This window comes from Colletotrichum aenigma, assembly GCF_013390185.1.
Source record: "Colletotrichum aenigma strain Cg56 chromosome Unknown KSG_Cg56_contig02, whole genome shotgun sequence".
NCBI classification, from domain to species: Eukaryota; Fungi; Ascomycota; class Sordariomycetes; order Glomerellales; family Glomerellaceae; genus Colletotrichum; species Colletotrichum aenigma.
In genome coordinates this window covers 4779673-4804348 of record NW_023500908.1, presented here as the reverse complement: position 1 = coordinate 4804348, position 24676 = coordinate 4779673, and the positions used below count along the sequence as shown (strand labels likewise).

Here is a 24676-nt window from a genome sequence, read left to right as displayed (position 1 = left end):
TGCTCACCCACAATAACTGGGACTGCGATGGAGTCACCCCTCACTCGCGGACTGCATATAAGTACCCCGGAAAACTCTCCGCAAAATTCCCCGGATTCGACAACTCGTGTTAGATCGGCCGTTACTTTATCTCTTTAGCTGCAACCTCCCACGTTCAAATATGGCAGGTGAATTTGTCACTGCTGAGGGCGGCACGACCCCGGACGTCGTGATGCCCAAAAAGTCTGTTTGGCGGGTGCTTCGCGAAAACCCATACGTTTTTGGACTTTCAGCAGTAAGCGACTTCAGATATCTCCTGTGGCTGAAATACAAAAGTGCTGACACAACTTTCAGTTCGCGTCCCTTGGTGGGCTTCTCTTTGGCTATGATCAAGGAGTCGTGTCAGGCGTGATGACTATGGAGTCATTCGCGGCAACGTTCCCCCGCATTGCCATCGACAGCACATTCAAGGGCTGGTTCGTCTCGACCTTGCTGCTTTTTGCCTGGTTCGGCTCTCTCATCAACGGCCCGTTGGCCGACTGGCTTGGCAGAAAGGGCTCGATGCAGCTCGCCGTCGTCATCTTCATCCTTGGCGCCGCCTTCCAGACAGCGGCAAGCGACGTCCCGCTACTGTTTGCCGGTTGGTACCGAATTTGCCTGTCTGATCTATCCATATAGCTAATCAAGACCTAGGTCGTGCCATTGCGGGATTTGCTGTTGGCATGCTGACGATGATTGTCCCCATGTACATCTCCGAGCTGTCTGTGCCTGATATCCGTGGCACGCTCGTCGTCTTGCAGCAGCTCAGCATTACCCTGGGCATTCTTTTCAGCTACTGGCTAGAGTACGGTACCCAGTACATCGGCGGAACCCGGTGTGCTCCCGATATCCCCTACACCGGCGGCACCTCAGAGCTGCCCACGTTCGACCCCCGAAATGATGTCGGACCTGACGGATGCACTGGTCAATCCTCTGCCTCATGGAGGGTTCCATTTGGGCTTCAGATCTTTCCCGCACTGGTTCTGGGTCTCGGCATGGTCTTCTTCCCAGAGTCCCCGCGGTTCTACCTCATGCGTCACAAGGAGGACAAAGCCCTCGCAGCACTGGCCAAAGTACGCGGCTTGCATCCCGATACTGAGTCTCTTCGCGCCGAATACCTTGGAATTAAGGCCGAGGTACTCTTTGATGAGACACTGAATCGTGAGAGGTACCCCGGCAAGAAGGGTCTCTCACTCTTCATCGCACAACACCAAGCTCTGGTATCGTCATGGCCGGCATTTAGACGTCTAGGGTTAGGGTCAGGAATCATGTTTTTTCAACAATTTATTGGATGCAACGCGGTTATCTATTACGCTCCTACGATGTTTGCCCAGCTTGGCCTCTCTGGAAAGACATCTGGGTTGTTGGCAACGGGGATATACGGCATCGTGAACACGCTCTCAACTTTGCCCGCTCTCTTCCTCATTGACAAAGTGGGCCGCCGCCCTCTTCTCATGTGTGGGGCCGCTGGTACCTTCATTTCACTTGTCATTGTGGGCGGAATCATTGGCGGGTTCGGCGAGTCCCTTCGCACGAACAAGTCGGCAGGCTGGGCCGGCATTGCCTTCATCTACATCTACGATATCAACTTCTCTTATTCGTTTGCGCCCATCGGCTGGGTCTTGCCTTCTGAGATCTTCAACCTCGGCAACCGATCGAAAGCTATGTCTATCACCACGAGCGCAACTTGGATGTGCAACTTCATCATCGGACTCATCACTCCGGACATGCTCGAAAAAATTGGTTACGGGACCTACTTTTTCTTCGCCGCTTTCGCTCTCATCGCCTTCGTAATGACATACTTCTTCGTCCCCGAGACACGTGGAAAGAGCTTGGAAGAGATGGACTTGGTGTTCGGCGACACGGCGGCACACAAGGAGAAGACCAGGCTGCTCGAAATCGCGGCTTCCATGGGACTGACAGATGTGTTGTCGGACGAGAAGCTTGGCACAGACGTCAAGCACGAAGGTTGAGAGATGTACGTAATCTCACCTTGAAGAAAGGTCAATAATCTAGCTGGGCATACGTGATGTTCAGCTGTCACAATATGCTTATATACCCAGAAGCAGTTGGGGCAATAACCCGACCCAACGACTTACATAAACAATCACAACTATTAATGTTGTTTTAATCAATATGAAGCGGTATGAAGCAGCAAACTGCTCGTAATACTTACAAAAATGTCTTTCTGTTTACTTTTTGCCCCTTGGTGTATGTCGTTACAGGTTCGCATGGAGTTGTCGACGACCATCACCGAGACACTCGGCAACCTGGCGCGTCGCGTTCTTTCCCTGCTCAACAGCACCATCAATAAACCCCCTCCAACCATCTGCGCTGTCTGAACTAGCAAAGAAGACTCTCCCATGCGGCTTCTGAAGCTCTCGCAGATATCTGCTCATCGCATCCCCCTTCCAACAGCTCCACTGGCCACCAGCCATGGGGTCGTTCGACCAGTCGTGACTGATATACGCCGTGATCTCCACATCCGGCTTCACCGTGCGCTTGAACTCTTCCATCACCCTCGCGTGGTCCTGGAGGTTGGGGTACACTCCGCTCCGGAGCGCGGCCAGGCAGTAGGTCCCGTCTGCCCCCGTGCTCTTCGTGCCGTTGTGGTCGGAAAACGCCAGCAGGTAAGGGGTCGATCCGTCGGGCGCGGTTGTGGCGAACCAGCCGGGCTCGATCTTGGCGAGCCGGAAGTGGACCTTGGCTCCCTTGTTCTGGTGGCCGTAGTCTACGGCCTTGCGCCGCAGAGGGCTCAGGGGAGGGTCAAACGCGACTCGGCTCAGACAGTTGCTTGCGAGAAGTGGTTAGTTCAGCCTGAAGAAGATTGAGGCGATGGCCCGCTGCTGCCCACTTACAGAGGAATCGTCGAGACGACGAAGCCGGCGCTAAATACCCAGCCCTCTGCGGTAGTGATTCGCACGGCCGAGCTTGTCTGCTCGATCGCGGTGACGACTTGCCCAAACAAGAGATCCCCCGTGAACTCTCCCCGGATTGCTTAAGCAAAAGACGTCATGCCCCCGTTGCCGAGCTTGAAGAGACCGCTGAGGTCGTACGCTCCCGCCATCGAATGCCCCCCTAGAGCGTACCACCGGAGGACCTCCGTGAAGGAGGTATCAGCTGCATAGTTGCACCCGAACAAGTTCACGAGCGAACTGAAATAGTTCCTCTCCAGGTCCGTAATGTCGAGCCGGTCGAGCCGGTCCTGCACGGTCAAACCATCGTATTGCTTCCAAGGCGCGGGCTCCTGGAAGGGCTCGTGTGGGAAGGGCATCAGGCTTTGGCTCGTGTTGCCGTCAACACCGAAGAAGAGGGCAGCCACCCTCTCGGCCGTGGCCCAGTTCATCTCAGACGTCAATTGCTTGACCGTACCATTTCGAGGCTTGAAGAATGCCTTCGCGTCGGAGCAAGCCCCCGCGGAAGCCTTGAGGTTTCGATGAAGTCCGTACCGATGGAGTTCGTTGTAGACGTGCGGTTGGCACCTAAACTGCCTCAGTCGCTCCGCTTCCATAAATCCGCAAAAGAAAAAGGGGGTATGCCGATGCTAGTCACGTACCAGTGCACCCAGGTTCCGCCCATCTCAAACTCCTCGCCGAGGACGGATGCGGTCCAGGTTCGCCCGCCGATCCTGTCGCGCCCCTCAAGTAGCAACACGTTTACTCCTGGTTGCTTCGTCAGATCACGGGCTGCGACGAGGCCCGCAAAGCCTCCGCCAATGACGACGACGTCATAAGATTGCTTGATGTGACGAGAACCCGGCAGCACGGCTGCTGTTGGTAGTCCTTCAGTTGTGCCCTCAGGAGTCCAAAGATAACCCTCCTTGGACCGTGACATAGCGGGAAACGACATCATGTAGTTATATCGGGTACAGTTTACATGGAAAATGTGTGAAATAGACACGATTTATGGCAGCGAAAGCAATTTGGTTGACAACGTATTTAAACGTAGATGGTGTACAACGCCGTCAACCGACAGCTCGCCAGCCCGTTCTTCTAGGCATGTTGTGAGAAGTAGCTGCCCATCTTGGAAAATGTTGCCGGCACCTGGTGTCTTCCTCTTAACCCACCGGAAGCTGGTGACTCGTTCTCAACTCAGACTCGTTCCCTGGAAAGTAGAGCGGCATGGCAGGCGGCGTTCCGAAACTCGACGGAATGCCTCTCACCTTGAACTCATTGCCGACGAGGCTCGAAAGCGCCGATCCACCATTTGTACATTTTAGGATTATGGACTAATCAAAGAACGTTAGCAGATTTGCAAGGTAAGGAAGAGTATTCGTGGTGATAAGGAAATAGCGATGTGGATTTGGCTGGGCTGCGGAAAATTATGCGGAAACGGTCTATTCAAGTAAGAAACACCCGACTGGACGAGATCCTTTCGGAGACGGAATCTCAACCGGAACTCGACCGGAAGCCGGACACTCTCGTACGTGAAAAACTACCGTATCAGGAAGTTATTCACTTCACTCCTCGATGCCGGCGATAAGGCACCTCCCATGTCCTCCTCGTCGAAGACTAGGGTAACAGCAGCACCCGGTAGTATTCCTCCTCTTGTCAATAAGCTCTCAGTCACGAATATCGCTTAGTCAAGTTTAAACTACTATTGTTTGTCGACAAAAGAACACAGGAAGGAAGTAGAGATGCCGTTTAATCACATGGCAAATGTTCCTGTCTCGCAATTGTTACCAACCTTCGCCTTCTCTATATTGTCCCTCTAGCCACCTAAAGCTACTGTGAGAAGTTACAAGCATCATCAAACAAACATCGAAATGCCCGATCGCGTACCACCTCTCAACGCCGCGGCGGTACAATTCTCAAGTCCGCCGGGAGCACTCTCCACCGTCGGGGCCGAGCTGGGAATCTCCCAGGCGGTCTGTCTGCCCGCCAACGGGTCGATTGTGATCACATCCGGCCAGTGTGGTTTCCGCGAGGATCTCTCAATCTCGCCCCGCCTTGATGAGCAGATTGAAATGACACTCCTCAACGCTCAAAAGACGCTGCGAGCCGCTGGAGTCGACAACGGCCCAATGTCCGTGTACCAGATCATGCTCTACGCCCTTCAGATTGATGACGAACTGGTTCGGATATGGAGAGAGATGAAGAGGAAGTATATGGGCTCCCACGCGCCGGTGGAAACCGGTGTCACCGTTCCAGCGTTATATGGAGGGGCGAAGGTGGAAATGACTTTCTATGCCGTGGGAGGTCGAGGGTTTGGTCCAAGCCAAAGGCTGTAGTTTGACTTCGCAGAAAATGAGTACCGCTAGTTATTAAATGATTGAATTAGCGGCGGAGAACTGAAGCATTTCGTGAGTCCTTAGTATCTTTCAAGCCTCCGCATGACTAGATGGGAAAGAAACTCTTAGGCGATGAATTCGGATGATGTAGGGCACGGCACTGCATTTGAAATGTAGTATGATGTCCTTTGAGCAGTGTAGCTCCGAAGAAAAGAAGTGAAACACATCCGATACGGATGTGGCATATAAAATTTTAAGCATATATCTTCTACGAGCTGCCCTGGTGGTAGCCGCTGCTTTTCCTTGTAATCCCTCATTACCTGGATAGTGTTGGTTGGTTTTGTCTGTGCGAAGAACGAAGTCTCTTACAATGTTTAGTTCTACCTATACTCTATCACTATGTCCTGGAAACTGGCCATTCAAAGGTGTCAAGATCATCGGGAGCCGGAACTATTTTCTTCCCTTCAACGTGTAGTACAATACCCCGAAGACTGACCACCCGACCATGACCCCAGTTGAGTAGTTCATCGTTTCCCAGCTGACAGGTATTTGGCTAGGGAACGCGCTGAAAGCAATTGATAGCACCATGAACGCAATGGCAATCACGTTGAGAATGGGCCCAACACAGCCGCGCAATCTGAAAGGCCCGTACTCGGAAACGCTCAACTTCCTGCGGCCATTGAGAAGCATTCCGACGATGGGGAGAGCATATGATGTGTATGTACCGATGATTGCCATGGAAAGCACGGCATTGAAGGCGGTAGTGTTGCCCAAGTAGATGAAGCCAATGAGCATTTGCAATACCAATATAACTTAGATCGCATTTGCTGGAATCTGGCTCCGCTGTTCCACTCGTCCGATGAATTTCGAGTAAGGCACGGCCTCATCGCGAGCGAAAGCCCATAATGTTCTCGATGTTGATGTCAACGCAGCGCAGCAAGCGGCTCCGGCTAGAACAATGAGCAGTAGCGACATCGTCGTCGCGCCTGCCGCGGACTGAGTTGCATCAAGGTAAATCTGCATCACCGGAAAACCAAGAGGTGTGGCGAGAACACCCTCCAGTTTGCTCGTGGAGAAAAGCAGTATGATGGCATACGCAAGCCCCATGAGCCCATTGAGTACGATGCTTCCAATTATCGCAAGGGGCACGTTCCGGGCAGCGTCGGGCAGTTCCTCTGCAAGGTGGGAAGCAGCGTCGTACCCGAGGAATGGGTACACCGTGCTGATCAAGCCGACGAGCCAGGCAACGCCGTCGCTCGACCAGCCGGTTTCGTTGTAGACCTCGGTGAAGACGAAGGAAGCGCTGTTCTTTTCGGACATGACTGACAGGACGACAAGTATGGCCACAAAGCCCACAACATGCAGTACGCCTGTTTCATAGAGCCAAACGTCAGAGCGTTGAATGTCTCAATAGTCATGGAGCCGCCGACTTGCCTGAGATGAGGTTGGCAGTAGGCAGAAGCTTGCTGCCCCACAGATTCATAACCGTTCCGTAGAACAGAAATACCCAGTATAGTAGAAGAGCCTGCCATCGGGTAGATCTGTAACTTTGGGAGTTCATGGTGATGAGTGCCTGGGTCATTAGCCCGCAGGCAAAGGCAATGGACGCTGTTAGAACGATCTGTCCTCCGATGGTGATCCAGCCGGTCATCCAGGCTATGAACTTTCTCCCTCGCACCGGATATAATGCAGTGACCCAGTGGTACTGTCCTGCGGTGAAGGTCAGGGGATATTGCTTCCGCGATTGTTCATTTGTAATTGGGAACTCACCGCCGGCGGTAGGATAGATGGACGCGATTTCACCGAGAGATAACCCAATCGCGATATTACATAGAAAGGTGAAGATGCTAGAAGCGAAATCAGCGTAAGCTTAGACAGCGTGATAGAATGGACGGCATACTAGTTGTACAGAAGGCATGGCGCCCCTCCACATGTCAACGCCTGAGCGATGACACTGGAACATCCCTCCCAAGTGCCCATCAAGCACAAACAAAGAGCTATCAGCGAAGGGAGGGAAAACAAGCGGTCCAGTTGGCTTTCGAACCCCAGCTGATCTAGACGTTCGTCATCAATATTGGTAGCCTTTTCTGGTACCCTGGGCGAGGTTGCCCGGACGAGACTGTCCCCATCATGTCGTTTATCTGTCTTCATATGGACTGAAAACCACAGCAACAAGAACTGGCTGCGCCCAAAGAGTATTTCGCGGAGACAGGGACTTGCTAAAGCTCAGGAATCTATCCAAGCTTTAAATATGTGTGTCTTCAAAGGGCGATTGACCACAACACTCGTGTTGTGTCTTATCCCTGCTTTTCCTGTAAATAGTCACAGACATAAGTTCCTTTCCTGATCAGATTAACCTCAGTTCGGTGCAAAGTAAGACTCAGATAACGTTCCTCCTGAGCTCTGCTGCATCGATGCCTTTCTCTCCTGCCAAGCTATTAGCAGTGATGCCTGGACCTTCTTATCGCAGCAGGATAGGAGGAACGACGATCGGGAATTGGCAGCTGGTTGTATTATCTTAGAATGGAAATAACACGCGATTGAAAAGCTACATATTGTGTACATGCAATTCACGGCAGCGGAATGAACCTGATATCATCGGAAAGACCCTCGGAAGGTGGGGCCATCTGCATCCTACCCCATGCATGAGTTTCCAATCGATGCAAATGCAGTTCCGTTGGTCGGATTATCTGATGATGCTGCTGCTTTAGTAAATAGAGGGTGTATACTTCTTCTGATGACCCGGCTACTCCAGGTATGTTGAGCCATCAGATCACACACAATCATGCTACGCCTCAGAAGAATTTCACGGACAAGTCCCTCCAGCCGCAGAGTTCTGGCAAGCGAAGGTCGGCGATGTTTCGCAACAAACACAAATGTTCCGTTGATCATCGACGGCAGGGACATCGAAACCCAAACTCGATTTGATGTGACAAGCCCCTCAACTGGGACAAAGATCTGGTCGTACACTTGTGCTACGAAACAACATGTCAGAGACGCAATTCGAAGTGCTCAGCATGCGTTTCCTTGCTGGTCTCAAACTAAGGCATCACACCGTCGAGATATTTTTCTCAATGCTGCGAACATCATGGATAGTAGGAGAAATGAGCTGGGAGATTACATGCATCATGAGATTGGTGCTGGGCAAGATTATCAGGATTTCATTCTAGGCCTGGCCATCGAAGGATTCAAGGACACAGCCGGAAGAATTTCGGGAGCAGTCTCAGGCGTTCTACCAGAATCTAACCTCCAAGGAATGAAAGCCATGGTATGCAAAAGGCCGTATGGCGTTAATGTCGGAATCGCTCCATGGCAAGTTGATTCTGTTCGATGACTCCATCCCCTGCTGACTTGACGGTCTCTAGGAACGCTCCATATCATCTGGGGTTGAGATCCGTTCTTTTTGCCTTGGCAACAGGAAATACAGCCATTTTGAAGGGAGCAGAACTGTCGCCTAGATGTTACTGGGCTATTGCCGACGTCTTTCGCGAGGCTGGTCTTCCTGAGGGCTGCTTGAATCTCATCTTTCACGCACCCTCGGATGCGCCAGCTATCATTGACGAGCTAGTCAGTCATCCGGATGTCAAAAAAGTCAACTTCACAGGAAGTAGTCAAGTTGGGAGCATCATTGCGGAGATGGCTGGCAGACATCTCAAGCCTGTCTTAATGGAGCTCGGAGGCAAAGCGAGTGCCATCGTGTTGCCAGACGCAGACCTTGACAACGCTGCGCTACATTGCGCAAAAGGTGCCTTTATGAATGTGAGTACTCAATATCTCACGTAAATCGGGAATTGGTCACTAAGAGGTGGGAACTTAGGCGGGTCAAATTTGCATGTCAACTGAGCGTATCATTGTTCACGAGTCCATAGCGGACGACTTCCTTAAGGCGCTCGTTGTTACGACCAGAGATCATTTCGGATCTAAAGACTCGACTCCTGTGCTCGTCACAGCGGCGTCGGCGCGTCGAAATCGGGATCTTGTTGCGGATGCAATGTCGAAGGGGGCAACCTCCATGACGCCGAAAGAGCAGCTCGGCGGACTGCCCGAAACTCGAATGGCGCCGATGTTGCTGAAAGATCTAAACAAGAAAATGACATTATATCAGACGGAATCATTCGGTCCTAGTGTGTCTTTTTTTACCTTCAAGTCCGAAGACGAGGCAGTGAGTCTTGCCAACGACACAAACTACGGCCTCAGTGCGTCCGTCTTCACCAGAGACCTTGGAACTGCATTTCGCATTGGAGAGTCCCTAGAGTCTGGTGCGGTTCACATAAACTCAATGACCGTTCATGATGAGTATTCGTTACCTCATGGCGGAGTCAAGCAGAGTGGCTTTGGTCGCTTCAATGGATATCAAGGGCTGGATGAGTTTATGTACTACAAGACTATCACTTGGATGGAGTGATCAGTCTCACGCGGTCTATCATGAAAGACATCCTCTTACCGCTAATTAGCGTTTGGAGTCAAGACAAAGCAGAACTGGTCTCTGCGTATATTGTATAAGGCTTTGGCGCGAAGTATACGTCTGTAGGCTTTTACCGCTTTCCGTGTCTATGAGGCAATAAGTTGCCCGCGTACAAGGGCAGAGTTCGTTCAAGCTTGCACCGAAAAGAATGACTTCTGTATGGCTTGCCAACCCCATCCATGGGTCAATAAGCAGCATGTATCCGAATACGCGTATGGCTTCAAATGCCGACATATACTCGTAAGTTCCCGTGTCAATCACTTTTACCCCGCATTTTCATCTCCAGATTTACACCATAATCAAATGTCGAGCAACTGTGAATGCGAAAGCGAACCGGTTTGGTGGCTGAGCGAGGCATCATTGCTTCTCGGAGCAGACTATGACGAGACACAAACCGCAGTCGACCTCTGAGAAGCGCACCAAGGCGGAGCCAGCTCTTCTCATCGTACGGCATGATGAATGTAACCTTGAGCTGTGGTCAATGAAAGCAGCTAGCTGTACGCGGATATTCTTCCTGGCTTTTCGATCCACGGTCAAGAATGGCCGTCTTGAACATGGAGAGAAGAGAAAAATTGCATCATGCGAGGGAAAGACTCAGTAAAACCTCCCAAGTATAAGTGTTCGCCATCTGCAATCCCACAAAAATGATTTCTTGGAACAAAAGCCTCTTCACCTATCTCCTCATCGGCAATATTTCGCCGTGATATCGTTGAAATGAGGCCTCATCTCTTCAGCTGGCTTGCTCTCTTGCTGCTCCCCTGGGCCCAAGCCTTGATCACCCGAGCAAACACCACGGCCCCAAGTCAAGATGTAGTGATGTGGGACAACCACTCCCTATTCATCAATGGCGAAAGAATTATCATCATGTCTGGGGAGTTCCATCCTTGGCGCCTCCCCTCTCCAGGCCTATGGCTCGACGTCTTCCAAAAAATCAAAGCTCTGGGTTACAATGGAGTTTCCTTCTATGTCAACTGGGCCCTGGTCGAAGGTCATCCTGGAGAGGTTCGCATGGATGGAATCTTTGACCTCCAGCCCTTCATAGACGCCGCCGTCGAAGCAGGGCTCTATCTCATTGCTAGGCCCGGGCCATATGTCAACTCGGAACTGTCTGGCGGCGGATTCCCTGGCTGGCTCCAACGAAACAAGAGCGAGTTGAGATCCATGGCGCCTGACTATCTTAACGCTACTTCTACCTATGTTTCCAAGGTTTTGGAAGTCATTTCTGCAGCTCAGATCACGAAAGGGGGCCCTGTCATATTGGTCCAGCCCGAGAACGAGTACAGCTTGGCAAACATACCGAACATCGCAGAGTCAAACAAAGTTCTCGACCCAAAATACATGGAATTGATGAAGAAGCAGTTCCGGGAGAATGGTATTGAACTACCCCTGATCAGTAACGACGCCTTCCCTTTGGGAAACTGGGCACCCGGATCTGGCGAGGGGGAATTGGATATCTATGCTCACGACACATACCCCCTTTACGGCGGATGTGAGTCTGCCAATGTGCGAGATACTAGACTACAAAGCTGACTTACTTCCCAGGTGGTGACCCAGCGAACTGGACATCTCTAACCCCATTGAGTCTTACATATACCTACCACAACCATCTCCAACAAAGCCCGAGTACCCCGTACTCGATATTGGAGTACCAAGGCGGCGCACCCGACCCTTGGTAGGTCCAACTCATCGCTGCCATTTTACAATCGGTAGCACTGCTAAAAAGACACAGGGGTGGCGTTGGGCTCGACAATTGTGCAGCGCAGATCAACCAAGAATTCGCCCGTGTCTTCCTCAAAGACCTCATTGGTCGATCCATAAAGATCCTCAACCTCTACATGGTAAGAAATTAACCTTAGTCCATTACCTTCAAAATGGATCTGACAGACCAAATAGACATTCGGCGGTACAAATTGGGGCAATATGGGCCACCCAGAGGGATACACCTCCTATGACCATGGCGCCTCTATCCGCGAGAACCGCGGCATTGATCGCGAAAAGTACAGCGAAGCGAAGCTTCAGGCACACTGGCTGCATGTATCCAAGGCCTACTTGACTTCCGTACCCGAAAACGCTACGACGACGGAATTTGTCAGCACACCTGAATTACAAGTCGTCCCAGTGTCAAGCAACGACACGCGATTCTATGTGCTCCGTCATGTTCAGTACGACACATTCGAGAGGACGGGTTACACGCTCACTGTGCCCACGACTTACGGTAATGTGACGATTCCAATGCTGGGCGGTGAGCTGTCCCTCCACGGGCGCGACTCAAAGATCCACGTCACGGATTACGACGTCGGCGGTGTCAATCTGGTGTACTCTTCTGGTGAAATCTTTACGTGGAAGAAGTATCAAGACAGGAGACTGCTGATTCTATACGGCGGAGACGGCGAAGAACATGAGTTTGCCGTACCGTCGTCGTTGGGTGAGCCGACCTTCGAGGACGGGGTCAATGTGACAAGCTGCGAGATTGACCGACTGCGTATTGTTCACTGGAAAGTCCAGGAATCTCGGCAAGTTGTATACTTTGAGGGTCTGGAGGTTCATCTTCTTTGGAGAAACGACGCTTATAAGCATTGGGTTGTTGATCTCCCCGACCCGGCGACGGGGTTCGTCTCGCCAAGAGAGGGTGAAGCTTCTGTCATCTTCAGAGGACCATATCTCGTGCGCAACGCAACGTTCTCCAACAACACTCTGCATCTGACTGGAGACCTTAACGAGACCACGACGCTGGAGGTCCTCGGCGACGTCCCGGAGAACGCCTGTCTTACCTTCAACGGCCGGACCATTGAGCCTCTTCGACGAACTGGTGGACGCATTGAGGCCGACATCTCCTTCCACACACCAGACCTTGCACTCCCGGACCTTCAGTCCCTGAAATGGCATTCCATCAACTCTCTCCCTGAGATCCAACCCGACTATGATGATTCCGCCTGGACACCAGCATCCCTGACCGAGTCCAACAACCCACGAAATCTCACAACCCCAACGTCTCTCTACTGCAGTGACTACGGCTACCACGGCGGCTCCCTCATATACCGCGGTCACTTCACCGCTTCCGGCGCCGAGTCCCTCTTCAACATCACCACCTCCGGCGGGCAAGCATATGGACATTCGGTCTGGCTCGACAGCACCTTTCTCGGCTCGTTCAAAGGGGACCCTCACGTATCCAACTTTACCCAAGCATTCCAACTTCAACCCCTCGATGCAAGAAGCGATCACATCTTGACTGTGGTGATTGATCACATGGGTATGCCGATGAACTTCTACGTTCACTCTGAGGCGATGAAAACGCCTCGCGGGATCCTCGACTACTCTCTCGCCGGACACCAGCAGTCTGACATCAAATGGAAGTTGACCGGAAACTTTGGAGGCGAGGGGTATGTTGACAAGACGCGAGGGCCCCTGAATGAGGGAGCGATGTATGCTGAGCGGCAGGGGTACCATCTCCCCGGCGCACCGTCGTCGAACTGGACGGTTGCGTCCCCCTTGGAGGGTATCACGAGCGCGGGCATTCAATTCTATACGACGACATTTGACTTGGATATGCCGGCTGGGTACGATATTCCGCTTAGCTTTGTGTTCGAGAACGTGACGAACGAGGGGAAGCCGGCGATCTTCCGAGCGCAGCTGTTTGTGAACGGGTATCAATTTGGTGAATACGGTAAGATCATGGATTTTACAACCTCCGCATCTTGTGGGAATCTGGGATAACTAACTTGCTGTGTAGTCAACCATCTCGGCCCGCAGACCCGGTTTCCCGTTCCTGAGGGGATATTGAACTACAATGGCGTGAACACGGTTGCAATCACCTTGTGGGCATTCGAAGCGACGGGAGCTCGCCTTCAGGGCCTCCAAATTTCAGCGGACCATGTCATTCAGTCGGGCTATCGGAAGCCGGGCCAGACGAAACAGCCAGGCTGGGAGACGAGACCTGGGGCTTATTGATGACCAGGTCCTGGCGCGAGGGCTTCAAAAACAATTCCCGGGACAATGGACGTCGTTACTTTGATTCTTGAATTTATTAAAACAGAGGTGATTTTTCTTCATGAGATCGGATCCTAATTGTTGTACATTATCTGGCCGCGAATCCACCTTCTTTTGGGCGGTCGCTGACGCAGTTCTCTTGTCTTCTCGTCTATAACCCTTTTGTCGTTGAAGTCTTTGCCGCAACCGACCGTTGCAACCGACCGTTTTTTTCAGGCTCAACCCCAGACTCCTCGTCTATCCATCAAACGCCGTGCCTCGTCAAGGCTCTTTGTATGTAGTTTAGTGTTATTTATTTAAGCATGTTGTCGAAAGCAGGGATAAGGGTCTGCGCCAGCCAGAAGGAGAAGACCAGCTTGGGACCAGTCATGAGGAGCTAGAGAGGCAAGCTATTAGCAGATGCACCACGTCAGGCATGAACGGAGTTTCTGTTTACCTTGGGGACCAATCCCTTGAAGAAGGCGGTAGCACCCTCGTTCTTCATCATGTTAGAGATGATCCTGAAGCCGGTCTCGGGGTTCTCGAAGTTGCGGTTCTGGATACGGGTCTTGATGACATCGAGGGGAGCGGAGACGAGGAGAGATGCGGAGGCACCGGCGATGGAGGCGATGAAGTTCTGGAACCACGAGGCCTTGTTGTAGTCGCTCAGGCCGAACATGTACTCCTTGGTGAAGGCGGAACCACCGAACAGCTGTTGTTGCGATTAGCCATGTGCCTTGATCATGCTAGGTTTGTGTTGTACATACCGCGAAGGAGCCAGGAGCGTTACGGGCGGCAGTCCAGCCCCATCCTCTGTACAGGCCGAAGCCCTCGTCGGCGACGATCTTGAGGACACCACGGCCGCGGAAGGCCTCGGGGTTGGTCTGTCTCTTGATCTTCAGGACGTCCAAGGGAAGGAGGACGATCTCTCCAATTCCGATCAAACTGTTGCCGTCGGCCGTCAGTCGCCAAACTTCAATTGCGCAATGGTGGGGTATCTGTCGACTCACCTGCCAGCGGTGGAGTGCATGATGGCCTTGCCAGTCTTCTTGCCGAAGGCATTCTCAAAGTCCTTTCCGTAGTGCTGGTTCAGGAAGTCCCTGGCGACGGGCTGACCGCCGTACTTGTATATTCTTTGCAGAACCTTGTAGCCGGCGGCGTAGCCCAGACCGGGGAAAAGCGACACGAACTTGCGACCGAGCGGGGCAGAGGCCTTGTCCTTGAAGATGACGGCGTTGAGCTGGTCCATACCAGAAACCTTGAGACGAATGCTTGTGTCAGCTTTGCGGCCTCAACGTCCAGTTCGGGGATCCTTCGTTGTGCTGGTGTACCTTGGTCTGGTTGCTCATCAAGCGCTTCGCGATGGTGTCGACCTAGAGCTCCATGTTAGTTCCCCATCCATCATGATTTCTGTTTGGTGAAGAGAAACTTACGGGGTGGAAGACAGCCAATTCGGCAATACCAGCGGAACCTGTGAGAATCGTTTCGTCAGCGCGGCCGAGCTTTCACCTGTGTCGCAGACACGGGCGCAAAGGGCAAAAAAAAAGTGCCGTACCGGAACCCAGGAGTCGCGCGGTGTTCGACTCCTTCTCCTTTCCTCCGGCCATAGGGGGAGACATCTTAAATTTATATAAACAAAAAAGGTTATCGAAAGAGTTAAGATATCCTTAGTTGGAGATGTTCAGGCTCCGGAGGTTTGTCGTCGATTGGCACGGCGCTCGAGAGGAGGAGAGGATGGGTCGCGGGGAGCAAGACAAGTTTTCGACGACTGCTGGGAAATTTTTACTCACAGGTCACCACACTGCCCGAACTCGCAGCTTAATTTTTGGCCCTGCAAGGACAGTGACCCCTGTTCGCCGAGCGCCGGGAAGTGGAGACGGGACTAGCACGCCAGCTCTTGGTACCGCACCTAGCTCCGACCGACCCCGTCGTTGCGACGCCGACTTTCGTCACAACTGGGAATGCCTCACTATTGCACTTCAGATAGATAGTCCAGAGCTGAAAAACTCCACTGTGACTAAATCGCGACCGCCAGAGCGGCGATGCTTCGTCTTTGTTTCGGGGTATCTATCGTCTTTTCCTTACTGTAACCCTGAATATACATGTACTGATGCAAATCCTCATCTAATAGTCTCTGAACACAGACACAAGGTCATCCAGTCTCATGACATGACCGAGGAGCTTGCTCTGCAGGTCCAAGAAAGTGCTGTACTTGTTGTAGTGCTCCGCAGTCATGACCTCTTCCTCTTTACCCTTCACGTCCCGTCTTTCCACGAAAGACAGAATGTTACGCTCGCGGTATCGGTGCACCTCGAGATTTTGGAGGCATCGAAGCATCGTCTTGTAGTAGTCGTCGACGAGCTGACTCTCAATCCTCTCAATATCAAAGAACCAGAAAAACATTGTTCTTGTCGCGGTCCTGCTGGCATCTTTGGGAACTTCCTGCACATCGACGAAGCCAGCCATTTGCATTGCGAGCATTTTGCCCTGGACATCTTGCTTCTTCATGAGAGCAAGCGAAGGGAGCATCTTCTCGTCCAGCTTGCCCTTGTCACGGAGAATCCGTGTCAATCGAAGTCCATGCCTTCCGAATGACTGCTCAATAACAGCATCCACCTCCGTTTGTTTCAACCCTTCCATCAAAGGCTTGAAGTCCACCGTCCATTGTCCTCGGCCTTGACTGCCGCAGTGACGCAAGAAGCCCTGTCTGCTTTCCGCCAACAGCAGTAGATGCTGCCGCATTTGATCAAGTCTGTTGCCGCCAGGGACATCTTCGAATTTGACCTTGGTTTCTCTAGATCCCTCGCCATCATCTTCAGTATCGCTGTCGGAGCCATCTCGCCTAGTACCGTTCGTCTGTCCACGAGCAGGAGCTCGCGCGGCTCTTGGGCTTTCGTCAAATGAATCATCCGAATCATACATCAGTGGGCCTGGTGCTGCTCTGATCTTTTCGGCGCTTCTAAAGTCGATCTGATCCTGGGTGGCCTTACCAACTCCCAGAGAAACGTCAACGGAATCGTCGAGATTGTCGAGTATTTCGAGACTCGTAATAGTGACTTGTCGTGAGTTCGAGCCAGGGCCGTCACCCTCATTATCGGTGTCGATCCTTGGGTCGAGCTGACATCGAGACATTTGCTGTGTCAAGAGACGCAACGCAGTGTGGTAAACTTGGCCGGTGATTTCACCGAACGCATCGGCGGCGTACTGGGCGAGTCGCTGGTTTCGCAATTCGACTAGACACTTTTCGGTGTTGACTCTGAGAACAATGTGCGGCTATTTCAGTCAGTAAGATGCAGACTGAACATCAATGGGACAACCGACCTCGAGCTCGGAGACATCGTCTTCGTACTCCGACGCCTCCCTCTTTCCCTTACCATTCGCGAGTCTCCTTCGCTTGGTCGGGAACATGCCTCCTCGGCCGATTTGGCGCTTCAGCTTCTTGCTCTCTTCCCGAGCTTCTCGAAGACGCTTCGAAACTTCAGTCTGCATCAACTCCTTGTTGCGCGCTGTTGTTCTCTCGCCCGGGGGTGCTTTCGTAACTTCCTCCTCGATCTCCCGGTAAACGTCCTCCGGATTTCTGAACGTTTTCGGCCCGACCTGGTCCACAATCTCTGCTGCAACCAAGCGGTTCAAAATAGCGTGAATATCGACGAACGAATACGAGTGGCCATTGGTCTTCGGCTTCGGTCCATCTCCATTGGCATGGCCGTTTGTGTACTCGCCATTTATGCCTGCCCCGTTTCTCGCCTCGAAAGCTTGCGCGAGATCCGATACCCTTGCGTGTCCTAGTTGCATGATCGTCTGTACTACCTCCTGCTCGGCGGGGCCATACTCGATACCGACCATCTCGATGATCTTTCCCGTTCTGCAGAGGTTGTAACATCCATCGGGATTGGCTTCGTAGACGCCGGTCGTGTTGCTGGAATCGGATTGATGATATACAAGGCTCTGCTGCACAAGAACCGCAAGGCCGTGTCGCAGCTGACGTGGGTTCAATCCGGTGGATTGGACAAGGGTCGCGATGTTCGATCTGCCTTTGCTGAACAGGACGGCTAGAATTCGCTGATGGAACAACACATGTCAGCACGATTTGCGACGCATTGCAATGGAGTGATGCGATTGATGCACTCGCAGCAAAAATCGACGAGGACATCCTTACCGCTGGCAGCTCACCGCATATGTCGTTGACGAGGTGAGCGCAAAGCTCCACGCCGTGTTTTGTCTGAAAAAGAGGTAAGAAACGGGATTATGGCGATAGGATGCAAGGACTTACCACCAGCATTGTGAATGCGGTTCGGTTCGATCGACTCTAGAGATTCTCTCACTATCCCTAGAGCTGCAATAGAGGCTACCTAGAAGGCATTGAAATAATGCAAGGCCGGTGCTGTGGTACCTTAGGAATAGCACTCGGCTGGAAAGTGCTGATATTGCTGTCGCAGAGTGTGTCGCGTCCGGGTGACAGAGGGACTGAATAGAGTATGGAACTTTTTTTTCTGAGCGGCGGGCCACTCAAGGCGGGGTGGGGGACAAGGTCGAAGGAAAGCGCCGAGTCACCGACACAGTCATGGAGCTTGGTGGTGCCTGAGTCCCAATGGTGACTCTGATGTGGGTGTGAGTCGTGGCTAGAACTCAGGAACGGACAAGGTACTTTTAGTGCGGTGCCACACCTCGCGATGGAGGCTTATGTAAGACCCGATCTTCGTCTGCACCTAAGAAAAGAATTGCAGACGTCAATTGGCTTTGAGATGACGGGAGCTGTGTGGCTGCTGCCAGCGCCATCTGCTCACCAGCCTCATGCCGCGCAGGGTGCAGTGCTTACATAACGCAAATCTACAACGTCAAAAGCACAATAGTGGGGTCGGCGGAGGTAATCAGCCGCACGCTCATTGGCAGCTCGGGGAGAAGGCAAGTTCTTATCACGTGATTAGAAGAGTGACCCGTAGCTAACCTCGTTCGATGGATCGAAAATTGGTCGGGATTGTAACGAGGCACTTTCTGTTGAAGCTCCGAGGAATTGAGCGTCACGCAAATCGGAACTGCCAATTCACGGCAACCCCATCACCGCAATGATTTCTAGACCGACTCTTGCGAGGTCTGCGCAGCAGGCTCTCCGCAACTCGAGCTGTGCTCGCACAATCTCGGGTCGCCGCTTCGCCAGCGCCTCTGCTGGTTCCGGCGCCTTCGAGACCTCCGATGCTGCTGGTCTCAAGGTCGCTGCCAGAGAGTCTCAGGGCCCTACTACCAAGCTGGCTATCGTAGCCAAGGCCGGTACCAGATACCAGCCTCTTCCCGGTCTGGCCGCTGGTCTTGAGTCCTTTGCCTTCAAGGTATGGGTTTATTGCGAAACCACCCTTCCAACCCGTCATTGGACTTGGCAATATAGACGAAATGCGCTGACATGCTTTCCGATCGACAGAACACACTGAAGCGCTCTGGACTGCGCATTATCCGCGAATCCGAACTCCTCGGCAGCCAATTGACCGCTTACCACACCCGCGAAGCCCTTGTCCTCGAGGCCAGCTTCTTCCGCGATGACCTTCCCTACTTCACGGAACTTCTCGCCGAGGTTGTCTCTGAGACCAAGTTCACCAGTGAGAATGGCCGATATACTTGGTAAATATGCGACGTGCCTTGGCTAACGGCTGTTCTAGCGCACGAGTTCCACGAGGAGGTCCAGCCTGTCCTTCGCCTGAAGCAGTCTGGTGTCAGCGCTGCCGCCCAGGCTCTCGACAACGCCCACTCCGTCGCTTTCCACTCCGGCCTCGGCTCTCCCTTCAACCTGACGCCCTCGATTCCCATTAAGCCCTACCTGAGCGAGACCGCCGTTGCCGACTTCGCTGATGCCGCCTACGCCAAGCCCAACATTGCCCTGGTCGCCGACGGTGCTTCCGCCGCCAACGTCTCCAAGTGGGCTCAGCAGTTCTTCAAGCAGGTCCCCGCCGCCTCCTCCGGAAAGCTTTCCCTGAACTCCGCTGCCACCAAGTACTTCGGTGGTGAGTCGCGTACCTACAGCGCCAACGGCAACGCCCTGGTCATCGCCTTCCCCGGTGCCGTCAACGGCCAGGCCTCCCCCGAGCTCGCCGTTCTCGCTGCTCTGCTCGGCGGCAAGTCCAACATCAAGTGGTCCCCTGGTTTCAGCTTGATCTCCAAGGCTCTCGGCCCCGCCCCGGGCGTCTCTACTTCGACCACCAACTTCGCCTACTCTGATGCTGGCCTCCTGGCCGTTCAGCTTTCCGGATCTGCCGCCGGCATCCGCAAGGCCGCTGAGGAGACCGTCAAGGCTCTCAAGACCATCTCCGAGGGCACCGTCAGCAAGGAGGACCTGACCAAGGCTATTGCCAAGGCTAAGTTCGAGGCTCTGGAGGCCACCGAGAAGCGCAGCGGCAGCATTCTGCTCGCCGGCTCTGGCCTCGTCCACAGCGGCAAGGCTATCGACGCTGCTGAGTCCGCCAAGTCCGTCGAGTCTGTTACGGCTGAGAAGCTCAAGGCGGTAAGCGCACCCGCAGCCCAACTGATTGTATGTATGACTTTGAGACTAACAAAATCCTTAGGCGGCGAAGACGATTCTGGATGGCAAGGCTAGTGTTGCTGCGGTTGGTGATCTGTACGCTCTGCCGTACGCTGAGGAGCTTGGCCTTCGTGTGTAAGGGGCAAATTGGCCTGGCCTCGCAGTAGTCGAACGATCCGTGTATCAACAGTCAAGCATTTGCGGTAGATTGGGGAAATGTATCCTTTGTGAACATATGTAGTAGAATTTTCTTGTGTCTGCCTAGCTTGTCTGATTCCCCTATGCCATATCCCCCATTTAATGAGCTCGTCTGAAATTTCATCCGACTGATGCACTCTACGCAGTATGCGTCCTTGCCAGGAGCGTGATGGACAGTAAAGTATGTTGTTAACGATGGAATCCTTCATTTTTGAGTGAAATTGCAGATGGGATGATCCCACAGTGTGAAGTGGTGTTTACGCAGTATAGCGGGTGTGTCGATCTCGTTTGTTTCGCTCACGCATGGTTGACGTAATGTACGCGGGAGGCTCCTTCATGGATGGACCCCGAGTGCAGCAAAGCTGCCAATCCAGCGCCAAAGCATCCCAATGTTGAGCTGTAAGACATGGAATTGAACCGGCCGCGCTGGAATTGCAAATGGAAATTGTCTCCTCTCCGAGCGAGGAGAATCGAGAGGGAGGAACGGGCACAGTCGCCCATCCAAAGCCATTTAGCGGGGGTTTATCTTGAGGTAGCACCGAAGATTGGACGGGTTGCAAGGTCATAATTGAGTTGGAGAGTCACTCCATGTACTTTGTATCAATTGCCCTGCCAAACACACCATACAGCAACGTGACCATGTTCGGTGTAGCTGCTGTATCGCACTCACGGCTCTGTTGAATGGTTGTCTGACAGGTTTCTAGCAGACTTTGGAGTTGGTACGGTTTGGTCAAAAGCCACGACGTCTCAGGGAGCGAGGGCAATAAATAACACGGCAGTCAAGTCTTAACAGATTGTTGCTCGAAACACTGCTTTGACGTGAGGGGACGACACAGAGCACGGCCCCCCCAATTGGGGGTTGAAGTATGTTCGTAAGTCGTTGCAGGTGCAGACGTAGATTGGCAGAGAGTGGAGGCCGCTCCCGTCCTAACTGCGGCGAGGAAATATAAGGGAAGGAAGGAAGGTTGAACTAGTATTCGTACCTCCCTAGGTAAGAGGAGACATGGGAACACATCCCACAACTCTGATGCGCTTTTGATTAAGGTAGGCAACCAGCGTCACATACCTTACTTCACGGCGAAGAGGGAACCACCCAACCTGCTGTGCTGTGGCACTGGTAAGGAGAGATGTCTCGTGCTTGGTAGATTGCCCTGGCTGCAGCGGATTGGCTCGCGGGCCCGTAAACGACCAAGGGGCCACTCATCTGTGACCGTCCCCCGGGAGCACTATCCGTCCCACACCACCACGCCCGCGCCTTTTCCTTAGCCCCCGTCCCCGACCTGAAAGTGACAAGGCACAGGGTACACCGCACCTCAAGGCACTTCCAAGGGCAGCAGATGTACCTTTCTCAAGTTCCCGCCCTCGGTATTTTACCTACGAGGCAAGTACCAGGGATCCAAAGTTAGCATATTGGGGGACTTTGAGGACGGGAGGCTCAGCAGGCGAGCACAGTGCACTGGAGCTGGTCACCTCCAGTGGGCACACCCGCACACACGCACACACGCAGTCAGTACGGGTACCTTAGTGGACAGGACACAGCGGTACCTTTACCCTCTCGCAGAACCCACTCCACCCGCCCGACCAGACGCCAGCACCGCACCAGGGAGTTGCGGTAGGGGACTGGCCGGACCGCACTGGGAAAACAAAGCCTCACCTCACCTCATCTCAACCTCCACACCCAATGCCAACTCCCTCCACGTCCTCGCCCTTTTTTCGCCCACGATCGACGCTGGTCTTCTGCGCCTGCTTCCTCCCCTAACCCTCCATTTCCAGTCGCCCAATTGCGATTTTGTTCGTGCAGTGTCTCTTTGTGCCTGGTCGAAGATTTGGGGAAGCTTTCGTTTCTCTCCCCTACCCCTAAGGCCTTCGTGGAGCCTTTTTCCCAGCACACATTCGGAGAGACCTCGACCAGGTGAGACACACAGCCCATCCCATCCACTTCCTCCCATGATTCATTCCTCTCCTATTCCTCGAGCCCAACTTCGACATCTTCGCGACAGCCTCCCTCCTCTTCTTTCTCGCTTGTCGTACTATCGGGCCTGCTTCCCTTCATCCTACGCCGCTGTCGTCGACATCTCCAACCGCTCTTGAGCTGCGAGTTCCAGCTACCTGTCCTTGATGGGACTCCCCCCGCTATTCCACCAGCGAAGCTAACCCGCTCAACCTGCTCCCAGTTCAATCTGCCGAGAGCTTCGAAGCCACTGACAACCTTTCTGTCCGATTACACCGCCGATTTGCAAACCTCGGCAACTGTTTTCTTTCGAGCCCAACGAACCGAAGACCATCCAATTCCCGTCGCAAGGTGCGTGTTGCTGCGGAAATACCCGCCCACATCCCTCCTTCCGTGTATCGACACATATCCATCAGCTTCCAAAAGTCTACATCCTCCTCTAAGCCGCTGAATTCATCGTCGGATTATTCAAACAAAACTACAAGGAGCCGGGCTAACCCTACCTGCAGGGGACTGGAGGTCATTGGTAGTCAAGGTGGCACTGCCTTTGAAAGATCCCATTCTGTACTACCTCCACAGCCCGAGGCTGCAAGATGGTGCCCCCCAAGAAGCTGCAGAGTGAAATCGGGAACAACGGCAGCAAGAACAATATGTCCTACAACAAGAGAGATGCCGCTATGGGTAAGGCCGATGGAAAGGGCCAGAATGGTACGCACCCCTGCCTAGACACCCGACATGACGGATCTAACAGCCAACAAGGCGCTCGGTCTGGATTTCGAACTGACACCGCCATCTCCACCAACAACCGCCTGGGCAACGAGCGAGCCCTTCAGCCTTGGGTTCCCGACGCCGGCGATGGCATCGATGGGAGCTTGGAGAAGTCCTCCAGCGGCGGAGCCTGGGACCAGTTCGCCGAGAACGAGCGACTCTTCGGCTTGAAGACTGACTATGACGAGAACATCTACACTACCACCATTGACAAGAGCCACCCTCAATACCGCGAGCGCATGGCTGCCGCAGACCGCAAGGCTCGAGAGATCGAGCGAAGCCTTCCCACAACGGCTCACGTCGCTGAGGAGCGTGTGATGGACTTCGTCGGTGGTGGTGGTAACGATCAGGGTGGTGACGAGGAAGACAAGTAAGAATGCTTCCTTCGCCATGTCCCGCTGCAACGTTCAACTGACAATTGATTTAGGTATAGTGGAGTCCGGCGCGACAAGTACATGCCCCCAGCCAAGCGAGCTCCTTCATCTCAGTCTACGGTGACTGGCGCCCCTGTCGATCCCGCGATCATCTCTTCGCAGCTGAGAGCGCCGGCGAAGAAGCAAACCGCGGTCAAACCAGAGGATGCCAAACTCCTCAACCAACTCGCAAACAAGGGCGGCGCTGCGCAGGGAGGGGAAGCTCCCAAGCCTGCTGACTCTAAACCTGCCGCGAAGCCGACTCCGAAGCAAGAGCCAGCAAAGTCAACCGAGTCGAAGCCAGCGGACGCGAAGGCTACTGCTGCGAAGGCCAACGATGCCAAGACCGACAAATCCGCTGCTGCAGCCCGTCCCTCGGCGGCCACCAGTCGCACCATCTCTCCTCAAGTCAAGGAGGGTGCACCAAGTGCTGCCTTGACTGTGGAGCGCGATGTTCTCAACTCTTTCAAGTCGTTTGCCAGCCAACAGCGACAAAATGCAGAGAAAGTTCGGAGCAGCAAGGCCAAGGCCGACAAGGAGGTCAAATTGACAGAGTTGAAGAAGTTTGCCGACACCTTCAAGCTGTCAACCCCCGTCCCATCCGATCTGATTGGTATTATCGCCAAGGACCCATCCAAACAGAAGGAGATCCAGGCAAAGGCGCTCCAGAACGCTGAAGACATTGCCCGTGCCAAGGCAGACGCTGCCACAAAGCCCAAGGAAACTCCGTCAAAGGATGGTGCTTCTAAGTCGGCTGCCGACACCCCGGCCACACAGCCTGCCACTACAGACACAAGAAGTGCCTCACGTCCGACTCCCACCCAGCACACGATATCTCCCTCGAACGTACCGAACCGCCATCCGAACGCTCGCCAATCTTATGCTTCTCCCCAGTACCACACCCAAACGTACCGGAACGACAGGTCAGGACAGCACATGGCGCAGCAGAATCGTCAGCCGCTGGCGCAGCGTCTCCGCAACGTCGAGCAACAGAAGATGTCGCAACCGCCGGCACACCCGCATGGTGGCGGCCAGGATATGCGTCTCCCTCCGACTGGGCCGGCAAACAACAACGAGGCGTTCTCTCGACGCATCACTGGCGTTCCGAGCCACATTGGTGGAAAGTTAAACCCAAATAGCCACGAGTTCAGACCCAGTC

At 53.4% G+C, this 24676-nt stretch overlaps 8 protein-coding genes across 8 annotated transcripts; 4 read left to right on the top strand and 4 right to left on the bottom strand.

Moving 5' to 3' along the window:
• Window positions 1-160: 160 nt before the first annotated feature.
• On the top strand, window positions 161-1991 carry mfs1-3 (MFS glucose transporter mfs1; the record flags this gene model as incomplete). The annotated part of the gene is made up of 3 exons (XM_037318573.1): window positions 161-274; window positions 334-619; window positions 673-1991. The coding sequence occupies 3 exons, from the start codon at window positions 161-163 to the stop codon at window positions 1989-1991; spliced, it is 1719 nt and encodes a 572-aa protein (XP_037183224.1).
• Window positions 1992-2237: 246 nt separating this feature from the next.
• pao (Pseudooxynicotine oxidase) lies at window positions 2238-3852 on the bottom strand (the record flags this gene model as incomplete). The annotated part of the gene is made up of 4 exons (XM_037318572.1): window positions 2238-2811; window positions 2877-3003; window positions 3061-3500; window positions 3575-3852. The coding sequence occupies 4 exons, from the start codon at window positions 3850-3852 to the stop codon at window positions 2238-2240; spliced, it is 1419 nt and encodes a 472-aa protein (XP_037183227.1).
• A 931-nt stretch (window positions 3853-4783) lies between these two features.
• Window positions 4784-5248, top strand: CGCA056_v003314 (uncharacterized protein; the record flags this gene model as incomplete). Its single annotated transcript, XM_037318571.1, has 1 exon — window positions 4784-5248. One exon carries the CDS (start codon window positions 4784-4786, stop codon window positions 5246-5248), a length of 465 nt encoding a protein of 154 aa, XP_037183226.1.
• Window positions 5249-6061: 813 nt separating this feature from the next.
• HNM1-5 (Choline transport protein) lies at window positions 6062-6568 on the bottom strand (the record flags this gene model as incomplete). Its single annotated transcript, XM_037318570.1, has 1 exon — window positions 6062-6568. The coding sequence occupies one exon, from the start codon at window positions 6566-6568 to the stop codon at window positions 6062-6064; it is 507 nt and encodes a 168-aa protein (XP_037183229.1).
• Window positions 6569-8336: 1768 nt separating this feature from the next.
• Window positions 8337-9653, top strand: vdh-0 (Vanillin dehydrogenase; the record flags this gene model as incomplete). The annotated part of the gene is made up of 3 exons (XM_037318569.1): window positions 8337-8530; window positions 8614-9007; window positions 9066-9653. The coding sequence occupies 3 exons, from the start codon at window positions 8337-8339 to the stop codon at window positions 9651-9653; spliced, it is 1176 nt and encodes a 391-aa protein (XP_037183228.1).
• A 924-nt stretch (window positions 9654-10577) lies between these two features.
• On the top strand, window positions 10578-13661 carry lacE (putative beta-galactosidase E; the record flags this gene model as incomplete). Its single annotated transcript, XM_037318568.1, has 5 exons — window positions 10578-11202; window positions 11256-11385; window positions 11443-11551; window positions 11607-13377; window positions 13444-13661. The coding sequence occupies 5 exons, from the start codon at window positions 10578-10580 to the stop codon at window positions 13659-13661; spliced, it is 2853 nt and encodes a 950-aa protein (XP_037183231.1).
• A 331-nt stretch (window positions 13662-13992) lies between these two features.
• Window positions 13993-15298, bottom strand: GGC1 (Mitochondrial GTP/GDP carrier protein 1; the record flags this gene model as incomplete). Its single annotated transcript, XM_037318567.1, has 7 exons — window positions 13993-14076; window positions 14137-14391; window positions 14447-14624; window positions 14690-14937; window positions 15011-15052; window positions 15113-15150; window positions 15235-15298. The coding sequence occupies 7 exons, from the start codon at window positions 15296-15298 to the stop codon at window positions 13993-13995; spliced, it is 909 nt and encodes a 302-aa protein (XP_037183230.1).
• Window positions 15299-15803: 505 nt separating this feature from the next.
• Window positions 15804-17961, bottom strand: RPC82 (DNA-directed RNA polymerase III subunit RPC3; the record flags this gene model as incomplete). The annotated part of the gene is made up of 4 exons (XM_037318566.1): window positions 15804-16952; window positions 17001-17741; window positions 17839-17901; window positions 17953-17961. 4 exons carry the CDS (start codon window positions 17959-17961, stop codon window positions 15804-15806), a joined length of 1962 nt encoding a protein of 653 aa, XP_037184147.1.
• Window positions 17962-24676: the final 6715 nt, after the last annotated feature.